This window comes from Rhinolophus ferrumequinum, chromosome 8 (assembly GCF_004115265.2).
Source record: "Rhinolophus ferrumequinum isolate MPI-CBG mRhiFer1 chromosome 8, mRhiFer1_v1.p, whole genome shotgun sequence".
Taxonomy (NCBI): Eukaryota; Metazoa; Chordata; class Mammalia; order Chiroptera; family Rhinolophidae; genus Rhinolophus; species Rhinolophus ferrumequinum.
In genome coordinates, this window is record NC_046291.1 from 54,038,785 (window position 1) to 54,050,897 (window position 12,113).

At 36.0% G+C, this 12,113-nt stretch overlaps 1 protein-coding gene across 6 annotated transcripts in view; it reads right to left on the bottom strand.

Moving 5' to 3' along the window:
- Window positions 1–2,590: 2,590 nt before the first annotated feature.
- UBR3 (ubiquitin protein ligase E3 component n-recognin 3) overlaps window positions 2,591–12,113 on the bottom strand; it is a 170,511-nt gene continuing 160,988 nt past the window's right edge. For all 6 annotated transcript variants that reach the window (XM_033111956.1, XM_033111955.1, XM_033111960.1 and 3 more), the window contains 4 exons: window positions 11,074–11,253; window positions 6,041–6,250; window positions 5,290–5,429; window positions 2,591–4,996 (listed from right to left, as the gene is read on the bottom strand). In XM_033111956.1, coding sequence (XP_032967847.1) covers window positions 4,879–4,996; window positions 5,290–5,429; window positions 6,041–6,250; window positions 11,074–11,253 — 648 coding nt within the window. In that variant the 3' untranslated portion in view covers window positions 2,591–4,878. The remainder of the gene's footprint in view (window positions 4,997–5,289; window positions 5,430–6,040; window positions 6,251–11,073; window positions 11,254–12,113) is intronic.

Consider the following 12,113-nt stretch of genomic DNA (forward strand, 5'->3'; position numbering starts at 1 on the left):
TACAAATCTGATGGCTTCCTATTGCTCTCTGAACAAAGTCTAAAACCCTTTGTTATTTAGATTTCACTTCTCGCAAAAGTACCTGTGTTACAAACAGAATGATTCCCTTTCAAGTCTTCAACTCTGAGTCTTTGCAAATGGTATTCCCTTCACCTACCTGGAACACTATCCCCCACACGTCATCTCACACAGGTTACCTCCTACACAGCACTTGGGGATCATCCTAGACGTTTCTACCTCCTGGAAGCTTCCTCATACTCCCTAAGTCTGGTTTAGAGTACTAAGTACCCTGTACTCCATTCCTTCCACCCCCACCCCACCACACACCATTTGTAGCATTTGTAGCACACAAGTTATATGAGAGAAGGGACTATCTGGCTTCTTTTCCATTGTATTTCCAGTATTTAGCACAGTGCCTGGTGCATTGGAGCCTAATAAATACTTACTGAATAAATGAATTTAAATGCTTCAACACTAAAGCAAATTTTCATTAATTTCCAAAAAAACTTTGAAAGCTCACATTAAATCTTATCATGACTTCCAATCCTAGACCCCTCAATTTATCCAACATGGACCCACACTCATTTCAACCAGCACCCCTAAATCTTACTGTGTGACTTTCTACACATCTCTCAAGTCTACAAGTCATGACTTAATTCAGCAGTCTATTTCTATCCCTCAGGTGCTCAACTGCTGATCTCAGGGGCTTCACAAAGTCACAGAACCTTTCTAATTGGCTTTATTAAAATGTTGTGGCTTCTAACCATATTGGGCTCTCCATATGATTTCTGTGGTGCTTCTCCTTATTTCTAGCCTATGCTCTCCTAGCATATGTCTAAACCTTTACCACTAAGCTCAAGCCCGCAGAATATACTAGGACTGCTCTCAACAGATGACCCTGCTCCTCTGTCACAGACGTAAGAGGGAATCAGATACAAATCCTTTCTTTGCTCTAAACCAGGGGTGTCCATACTGTGGTCCATGGGCCAACTGCGCCCTGCAATCCATTTTTAATTGGCCCGCAGCACATTCCAAAAATATATTTACTTTACTTAAATAAACCAGGTGAGGCAATACGTACTTCACCTCGAGTGAGCGGCCCGGCTGTTTGTGTATTTTACCGCATATGGCCCTTGGTGAAAAACGTTGAAAAAAGTTTGGACACCCCTGCTCTAAACTTTCTTCCCTTTCTCTTGTCCTTTTTCCTTCCCCTCAAGCTGCACTATTTATCTGTGCTCCTGAACCCACTTCTTCTGGCCTGCTCTTGGGATCTGTTGCATCAATTTTGGTATTGCCACATCTTATATTAATTTAACTCACATACCGTGTTTCCCCGAAAATAAGACCTATCCGGACCATCAGCTCTAATGCATCTTTTGGAGCAAAAAATTAACAAAGACCGGGTCTTATTTTAATATAAGACCGGGTATAATATACCGTAATATAATATGATACTGGGTCTTATATTAATTTTTGCTCCAAAAGACGCATTAGAGCTGATGGTCCAGCTAGGTCTTATTTTTGGGGAAACACGGTAAAGACAGCTTTACATAAGGTCTCATTATGCCTTTTCATTGTGTTGCATCAGCTGGAGTTACATTCACTCCAGGGCTAATCGATTACTGTACCCCAGGATGGTATAGCTCTTCCATACTTGATATGCTTCAGTAGAGAAGTGATCATGTTGCCACCCTCCTGCCCCTCCAGCTCACCCCAGATGAAGTAAGCGGTGCTTGGTATCACCCAGCCAGACCATAAAGTCCAAGACAAGAACTGTGCGCTGTGAATGGGACTGAGGAAGTAACAAGTCTTCTGCTCTCCCACTGACTATCAAGTGTTAGGCATAACCAGCAGTGACTGTATCTTGTCTTGGTGATTGGATTGTAGTGGTTAAAACCACGCTACATTATTTAGGGTTTGGTAGTTGCTGTTGTTCATCATGACCTCAAATATAAGCCAGCATCAGGAACTTGAGGGTTAGCAATTATAATTTTGGAGATGGTATAGAGACTCTTGGGCCACATCTCCTCCCACTGCTGTTACCTCCTAGCCTTCAGCCCTTTTAGTCAGCATCTTTTCTAAGTCACAGAAATCAGTAAGTATCACAATACATAAAGCAGAAAGAAAGGTCTGTGAATACAAATGGATTCCTAACTGAAACTGGCTGGTGAACTACAGGATGGAGGGGTAAGGACACGGACTGTCAATTCAAACAAGACCACAGACCATTCAAAAGAAACATGATCATAAAGCGCTTTCGATTTCTCCAGTTTAGCTGGGAATTTTCAGCAAGCGGCAAGGACCACAGCGTGGTCCTCAGAACTGCACACTCGTTCTCTTCTCCCCACCCCCTCCAAAACCACATAGTTAGTAAAACCTTTGCGTTAATTACGAGACAGCGATAGAAGAAATAAGAACTACCTTTGAAAATAAAAAGGAAAAAGAAAAGCAAACCCTTTATCGGTAACTCCATCTTAAAGCAACGATTAGTTACGTTATGCTTTCATCTTTCCAGCTATGCTCACTTACATATATTATTGTCAATATCTTTGAAAAAAAGAAAAACAATGTAAGCATTAAACATTTTAAGGATCTTTCACAAACCAAATGACAGTAGGTTTTTATTAACATATCTTACAGTGTTGATTATTCCTAGTTTTATAATTTCTGCTTAATTATAAAGATTGATTTAGCTTCTACAGTAATGTACTGTATTTAAATGATCACTCATACAAGATATCACACCAGTACATTTTTTTTGAATAATATACACACATCACTCTAACTTGGACCTGTTATTTTTAAAAGTGGGTTTATAAATGGGACTTATAAAAGTTATAGGGGAAAAATTAAAGTTCTAGTTTAGCAGCATGCATGTATGTATTCAAGTACGATTTTCAACCAAGTGCTTTTTTAAAACTTACTGGTGACTAATTCACCAATATCAAAATAAACACTATCAAACCCAAATTTTAATGTTAAGGCTAATATTTTCACTTCACATCCATATGCACAACCATAAAACATTCCATTTTAAATATGTAGTAATCAAAGTCTGAATACATTATACCATGTATATATAGCATAAGAGTTTCAAACTGTAGAATTATTCAAGTTCATGAATCCTGAAACAGTATTTACTAGAGATGTAAATTAGCATTTTGCTCTTCAACCACACTTACAAATGGTCTGGTATTCATAATGACTGATGCAAAAAATATGACAGGCTGAACTTATGATACATTATTTTAAAAAGTTGCAATGTGTTGGAAAGGACAGCTATTTAGTTAAACAGAAATCATTCTAATCTTTCAGAAAGTTATCTGAACATTTTGGAAATGTATATAAAAATAGCAAGCTATTTCCACATATTTTATTGTAGAGTTACAGGTAATTTTTTGCCGTTTTCAACACATTTGAGTATGTACTGTTCTGCTCTCTCTATTTTAATGCAAGGCCATCATTTAATGTCCATTTGCATATTGTGTAATGTCATGTCATTCAATAATTTTTAGAATGTAGATCTGACTTTATTTTTACATTTTACCATTAGATTTTTTTAGTTCATTTTTCCATGTAAAAATGTAATTTTACATAACAAGCCATGTCAGTCCAAAGTACCAGGAATTGCTTGATAGCATTATGTATGAAATCATCATCAAATTAATTATTTGGAAGAAAAATCTTGGTAGCAATATATAACATGCTTTTCTGTAATCTTCCTTCTCTACTAACAGAGTGGGTTTTAGCTCAATCACTCCCATTCTTACTAATTCAAAAACCCTACAAACATAAATTGCTTTTCACAGCAGCTTCTAAGAATGCAGATGCACGGCTCATTAATGAGGGTCATCACTATTTAGCCTTTTTTTTTTTCTCTTTTAGGAAACCAAGGAGAAATAGCAGTGATTACATTGCACAAATACAATATAGCTGAACCTCTTGAACTGATAGGAAAGTTCCAAAACGATACTTCCTTTGTGGGGAAGTCTGAGCATTTCTAACCCAACCGTTTAAACAAAAACTTGGTTGGTAATAAATGGTGGGCATGAGCAGAATCGAAATCTGCCATGTGTAGGCTCTTAAAACTTTTGATTTTATAGTAAAATCTATTTGTTACTATTTCGAGTACTTCATCCAACTGAAATGGCAAATTTTGATTTTTAAGGACTCCCCCCCAACCACAAGCCTCCCAAAATGTACTGTATTATATTAACAGCAGCTATCTACTTATTTTACAACTATTTCAATTATTTACCTGGGGAGAATATTTATGAAATTCCTGAGAATGAATTAAGTTTTCAGCAAAGCTTTAAACTTTTAACAGATTCCTCACAAGAAAAAATTTTAAAGTTCTACTATTAGACCAACTTTTACTATACAATATTTCACATAAATCATGTTTTACATTTTTTTCTAATTACATACAGCAAAAATCTCAAATCAACACAAGAATGGCAGAGGGAAAAGATGCATTATGTTTAGCAGATGCAAATTAAAACACACAGATATAAAGAAGCAGTAAAACTTTAAATAAATCACACCCACTCTAAGTATCAATGAATAGCTGATAAGCATTGCTGGGAGAATCAGTTTTAAATAATTTTGTCAAGTTGTGCTTATTAATTATAGATTTTTAAAAAAATGACCACTAAAGAATGATATAATTTGTTATTTGTTATGTTTTCTCCAGATATTTAAAAAAAAAATATTATACCATTAATGTGATTACCAAGCACCTAATTTTGGAAAGGCTTTATAACGTATGTCTTCTTTTCTTCCCTCAGCAAAAGCATTAATCCCTCAAATTAAGTTAAAGCTTATTGTTGATAAATTCTTAATGACAATGATGATATAATACAATGCTGAGGTGGTGCGTCACAGCCCATTGTAATGTGGACCCCATCTTTTATTGATGTGATCAAAAGTATGAGAAATCCACTGTTGTTCAAGAACTTTGTATCTTTCTTTACAAATGTAGAGAGGCTTGCCTCGCCTAGAATAAAAAGAAGGGAAAAAAGTATTAAAAGTAATAAAATACAATGAAGATTTCACACACGTTTTTTAACTAGATTCTTCAGGGCAAAAATGTCACATAGTAATTTCATTTATTTCACGTTCCCTTAGTATGTTGATGAGGAAAATATCTCAAAAACTAGAAATAGCTATAAATTAATGACAGAATTTCTTAATATAAAAAATTATTATCATTATGAAGCCAGAAATGGCACATTGTTCTTACTGACAAAACTTCAATAAAATACCCGGATACATCCATGCACATCTAACCTGAGATCCCGGTCTTCCTCTCCATGAGCGTCCAAATACACAGAACCCCAGAGGCAGAACCGGTGGCCTCGAATGATGATAATCACTGACGCATTGATCAATAGGAAAATCCCTGTTCCAGCTCCACAGTTCTGAGAATGCTAAAAAATTAAAAATATATCAATTAACTTCATAATCAAATGGACTTTATAAGAATATCAAGAATCCCTTAAGTAAATTTCTTCTACATAAAACAGAACTATTTTTTAAAATTTTAATAAGATTTCATCTAAGTAAAATTTACAATCTCATTTTTAACACTTTATCAATAATACATTAGGGGGAATTTGAGTAAGGATTATCTGGAGAAGCAATTAAAAGCCAACGTAAACCTAATTCAGAGGCTAGCATCTACTATAGAATATATGACTGTTGTTTCATAGCACAACATTTTAAAAAGTATGTATCATTAAAAAGCAATAGGAGTAGGGAAAGGAAATAAATTGTACTTGAGAAAGGTTTTACTCAGTCTCAGGTGTTTGTTGTTGTTTTATTTTTTACCCTTCTACTGGATTAAAAAGAACAAACATAACAAAAAACTAGAATAAAAGAACAAAATGCTTATATGTATTGTTTATTTTATTTAAAGAGTAATTAAACCTAAAGAGCTGGCTTGACTCTGTGTGTGTGTGTGTGTGTGTGTGTGTGTGAGATTTCCATGTGATATGAGATCTGAGTTTTCATAAATTTTGTATTATGTACTAATGCTTACCAACACACATTCACAGTAGCTTTGTTGCTTGCAACAAAGTCCTTTCAGGCATACAAAAGTACCACAAACAAGGCAAACGGCAGGATCTTTAGGAACCTTGGTACAGACACTGCAGGTTTTTCTGTGGTAGTACTGAAAAATGGTGTTATAATTCTCAGGCAACTGGAGTAGGTGTGGTAATTTCCATCTTGACTCTTGAATAAGCAAGGCCTAAAACATTACCCAAAAACATTCATTAGTCCTATGTATGCAAGTCACTAAGACAAAACACATCTTTTTTAAAAGGACTTTTTTATAAAGAATGGAAAACTTATCTCCAAAAATGTGGCTTATTTGTTTAATGCAAAATTTGAAACAGTTACACATTTTTAAAAACCAAGTTTTTACCTTTCTCAGATAAACAATTCATTGGCTTTTTCTTTAGGGAAGGTCATAGTTTTAACTCATTTCTATTTCAGTACTTTATAAACTGGAGTCTCCTCCTGAGATGGAAAATCCTCTTATACCTCAAGCTAAGATCTTTTGTATCCACAAGAGCTAGGGCTACAATTCTTCATACATTTTATGCTTACGTATAAAAACAAAATGCCAAATTAGTTCAATTTCCCTGTAGGATGTATTTTATTGATTATTTTCAGGTATATAAAAATATTGGTAACAGCATGAATCATTTTTTCTAGGTGCTACTCCATTAACACTTAAAGTAAAAAAAAACGTATCTATTATCTTCAGGAACTGTATAGATGGCAGGCAATTCATCTCACATTATCTACAACCATAATCTCACATCATCTACAACCATAATCTCACATTATCTACAACCATAATCCACCTAATCGATGCACTAACTAAATAGCTAGCTTGGTGTTCATCAATAAGTTAATGGATAAAGTGGCCGTGGAGGCAAGAATAAGGACAACATATGGGCTTACAACGTGCTACTTGCCAGAAGTCAGTGCCCAACCCTGGACTCCAAAGATTGAGTATTTTGTAATGGTTGATTATATTGGAACCCTTCCATCCGTGGAAGAAAGGGCAATTTGTCCTCACTGAACTTGATACCTATCTAGATTAGGTTGTAAAATTGCCGAGTAGCCCACACCCCATGGCCTCTAATCAGGAATTTTGTTCAGAAAGAGAGATGTAAGGCAGCAGGTGGATGACTACTGAATGAACTAATCTTAACATACACTCAATCATCTGAGGTAAACACTGGTCTTTTAAATGATAAACTACTTTGCTGATGAATTTTTATATGGCACCAGCTGGAAAACACCTACAGAATGAGGTATATGCTCCTACAGAATGAAGTATACGGTCTAAACAAGCAACCATCAAATACAGGTGATCATTTTATCGTAGTTGGAATACACAGGTTCAGGAACTAGGGGTGAAAAGTGGTTGTGGCATCTCTCATGATTACACCTATGAATTCAGTCTTTAATTTCTGTTTCCCTGGTATTTTTGATTCTTTTATGGTTTTAGTACCATCCTAAGGAAGCTATGTAGTATTCTCCATCAGGAGATAAACACCGAGATTCCCCGAAAATAAGACCAGGTCTTATATTAAGTTTTGCTCCAAAAGACACATTAGGGCTTATGTTCAGGGGATGTCATCCTGAAAAATCATGTTAGGCTTATTTTCCGATTAGGTCTCATTTTCAGGGAAACACAGTAATAGTTCTGTGGAATTAGAAACTAAACTTGTCATTTAACCGTTCTAGGTTCTCCACACCTCACTAGGGAAAGAAAGGGGATGACACACAACACTGTCTGGAGGGACTGACCCTGGCTATCAAGAGTAATAGAAATAGTGCTATCAATTGGTAGCAGTGTGTTTGGAACTTAGAGACCCCCCCCACGCCCACCTGTAGCCAGGTCCCCAGCTTGAACAGTAAAAATGTAACACGCACTATTACAGTCTTATATAAGCAAGACAGGATCAGTCACCAGAAGCTCAGACTTTTCAGAATAAAGTTTGGGTTACATCCTTGGTCAAACAAATCCAACCAGTTGAGGTGCTAGTTAATGAAGGTGACAGAAGAAAGTTATAATTTGACTATATATTACCTACAGCTTTATGCTTAGGTTGTAAATTTTCTTGCTTGCTCTGGTATACGTTTTTGCAACATTTTTCATTCTCTTTGCCTTTTCTTACTATTGAATTCAGGGTAAGTAGGTACTAATTAAAATTGTCTAGACCATTGGGGTATTAGTACAGCAAATCACAGAAGGAATGGACATCTCCCAGAGCCTCTGGATTCAGAGAGACTCAGTGATGTCACTGTTGGACGTGACTGCAGGCTGTGTATCTGGGAAAGGGATGGGTGCATCCGTGGTTGTAAGAGGGATGGTTACATCATTTTGAACAGAGGAAGAAGTGAAACTGTGTGAATGAGAAGACGGATGTCTATGTGCCAGGCGAGTAAGATGTGCAGGTAGTAGGCCACCAGTGTTTTTTCTTTTCCATTTGTCTAGCATCCTTATCTGTCTTCTTGTATTAGTGGCATTACAAGTTCTTTTGAAAAATAGCCTCTTTTCCTGCTCCATACAGGTCTGATGGGGTTGCCCCATCACAGGGGTGTATACATGATGCAAATTAGGCCCGATTCTCTCTCCCAGGGACCTGAATTTTCGGTGCACACATGGAGGGAAGGAAAGTGGATGAGGCAGAGTCATCCAGTGGTAGCACTTCAGAGAAAACAGACCAGAGGTATGCAACCAAAGAATCTTAGCTGATACAAAACTTGTGAAGTACTAATTAAGACTCTTTCAAGTTCACTGCTGTAGGACTATTTGGCTCCATTCACTGTTTATCTTGCTAAGTCTCTACACTCAAACTTAAAATCCCTAGTAAAGAAAATCTGGTTGCCTTAGGATCTGAGACAGGGTTAGAGATGGAAAAGAATGGACGGGGACAGGAGTAGGGATGCAGGTCAGGTGATGATGCATCAAACAACTGGTAAAAATGCTGCGTATGTAGAAATACATAAATAAATATCTACTGTTCTCACTCTAAAACAAATAATTATCACTCAATCTTACAAAAAGATGAAATATTTTTAAAAGATAAATTCATATTTTCCATCAATATCTAAACCAATAATTATTCATCTAAAATGTAGGCTTGCTCTTGTACTATCAAATTAGTTAATTTTTATCTATCGTTTAACCCATGGCGCATATGAAGGCAAAAAAATTTAAGTATGCTCATCACTTTTTCTCCTATCCTGGTTCCACAATTATACACATCTCTTACTCCAAATCATTCCTCAGAGGTTTTCGGACATCAAAATATAATTTCAGATTCTAGCTATAATTTGTGAATACAAAAATTACTAGACAGGAAAAAGATTTTGTATACATAATACACAAGATTCAATTAACTTCTTGAATTTCCCTTTCCTTTAAAAAAAAAGGTATCAGATGAGGTATTATCTCTTTAAGGATTTCAACAAAAAGGAGAAATGAACAAAAGCAGAGACATTTATTATTTATGCTTACCTTGCCTTTACTATTTACTTCAATGCTTTAAAAATTAAGTCTAGCCTGATTCCTCCATTGGAAATACCAAGTTTTATTGTACCTTTGATGTTAAAATTAAAATTCTCATTTTCCCTGAAACTTGGCTCCCCTTTCATCAATTCTATTTCTGCCAATGACATCATCCTACCACCTAAGTGTTCCACAAATATTTGTTAGGTAACTAATCTATATCAGTCACTTTATAGGAACTAGGGATTCAAGGATAAATAAAAAATAATTTTTATTTGTGGAGCCACAATTCAGACACAATAAACAAAGTGATAAATATGGAGACTGTAAGAGACAATGGAAATAGAACTGTGTACAGCACAACAGAGGGAGGGGGTTAGGACTGTAAAGGAAGATGGACTATCAGACAAAGCTTTAGAGAAGAGGTAACATTTACCTTTGCAAAGCTTGATGAGTGATTAATTCAACAGGAGAAGGGTAGGAAGGTTGCTTTAGATGAAAGTACCAGCAATATACGCAAGAGCACAGATGTTTGAAAACATATTGCACATCTAAGAAATATTCTTCTGTGGTTTGAGCAAGATGGTGGGCAGGGGAATGGTACAGAATGAGTTAGAAAGGCAAGAAAGATGGTGAAAATCCGTGAATACCCTGCAAGGACTCCCTGTCTTCCTCCATAGGCAATGGGCATCATCATGGTGTTTAAACAGGAGCAGGTTCCTAACAGAACTATGGTTCTATTCTTCTAATGATCTGAGTTCAAGATCTTAAAGTCATGTATATCTAGTCACCAAGTCCTATATGTTTTTCTCCAATGTCTCTTGCACTGGTTACCTTCTAATTTCTACTATAAAACAAACGTCCAGATTTTCTTCGCCAAATAAATAACAATCTCTGGCTTCCTTCTCTCCTTACTTCAATTTACCTACTAAAAAGCCACCAGACTGCCTCTATAAAACACTAGTTTCTTCATATTATCCATTTTTCAAAAACTGTAGTTCTAGCTATAGAAGAAAGTCTGAGCACCAAACCACGGCATTCAGAGCTACTACCACTGCTGTTGCCATGCTAACTTTTCCAATTTACTCATCGCTAACACAAAACCTTTTATGAGCCAAGTTGGTAGCAATGGCCCAGCAAATTTTAAAGTTAAAGACATGACCTTTTAGATCTGCTAATCCAAATCTTTGACTTTTATTTAACAGCTCTCTTTCTAATAAATAGACTTACAAATTCTTTGTCTCTCTTAAAATTCCTTTTTCTCTTCCAAGTCTAATGCTATGATGATTTTAGGTATTCAGTAAAAAACCTGACAATCGAAAACAAACTAAAAGTGACATACTAAGACCTTAGTTTTGTTAACTGAAATATTTCTGCTTTCACACTCATAAACGAGTATTATATAAGTAAACCACTTTTAAATATAATTACTTTAATAAATGCTGCCAAGAACAAATGACCTGAAATTTTAAATTCTTCATTATCTTACCTATTAATATATCACCACTATGGTAAGTGAATATATTCTTTTCACATACCTTTCCTTGTTCTGCATGTCTTTCAGTAAATGAATTTATCTCAGAACACCACTGAGATATAATATCAAATGCTGGAACTGGCCAATCCAGACAGGAGGCACTGATGAATGGATGTTCTGTTTGGTAAAATGTTGGCAGAAGTCCCAGGCAGCTGGAAAGAACTGAAAATTCTTCTTCTTCCTTTTAGACATGAAACAGAAAATTCTCAAGACATTGTATCAAGAACATTTCCCATTATAGATATTTTATGTGTCATCCTCATTAATAGCTTTTGAATAGTAAGAAAACTTAACTAAGTCAACTAAAGAAAAGGAAGTAGGAGCAAAAAAGAGAGACAAAGCTTCCAAGCTGTAAATAGTAGCCCCCTGATATGTCTCTTTGAAATGTAACTCATAAGTGCCATAGCAGCTGCTTCTTATACACATTTGTTTTTAAAATTGTGTTGCCACATATCCGATGAATAAAGTCTACAGAACCTAGCTACTCTAGGAAAGCAAATGTTAATTTGGGACCAAGGGAAAGCGACTTTTGGTTATAAAGACATAGGCTGTCAGTAAGGATCAAGAAGAACAATAGTAGAAGCATGGAATTCACAAGAGGCAATGCTAAATAATTTGCTTGGATCCTGAATGAATGTGAAACAAAGTCAGTATTAAAAGGCGGGTGTTTGAAAAAAAAAAAACTGGAGATCTAAGCGCCAGGCAATCTGAAGCTCTACTCAGTAACAACAGAACGAGGGAATCAGTCAGTCATCCACGGACTCTCATCCTGAACAGTGATTTTTAAGGTGCTTTTTCAGTCTTACAAACACCAAAATATATTTCCCAATCCTTTTTTATTTAACTGAAAAACCATTTAGGAGAGTAGTGTGTCTACTTCCCCGTCCACTGGATCAATTCCTATCATCCTTCAAACTCCAGCTCCCCAGGGAAGCCTCCCTCACCCCACTTATGGGACCTTAGACTACCCAGCTCCGTTCAGATAAAATGAATCCTTCCACAGCTTGTAAACACTTCTGTTCTTGGATATTTTCTATTAGT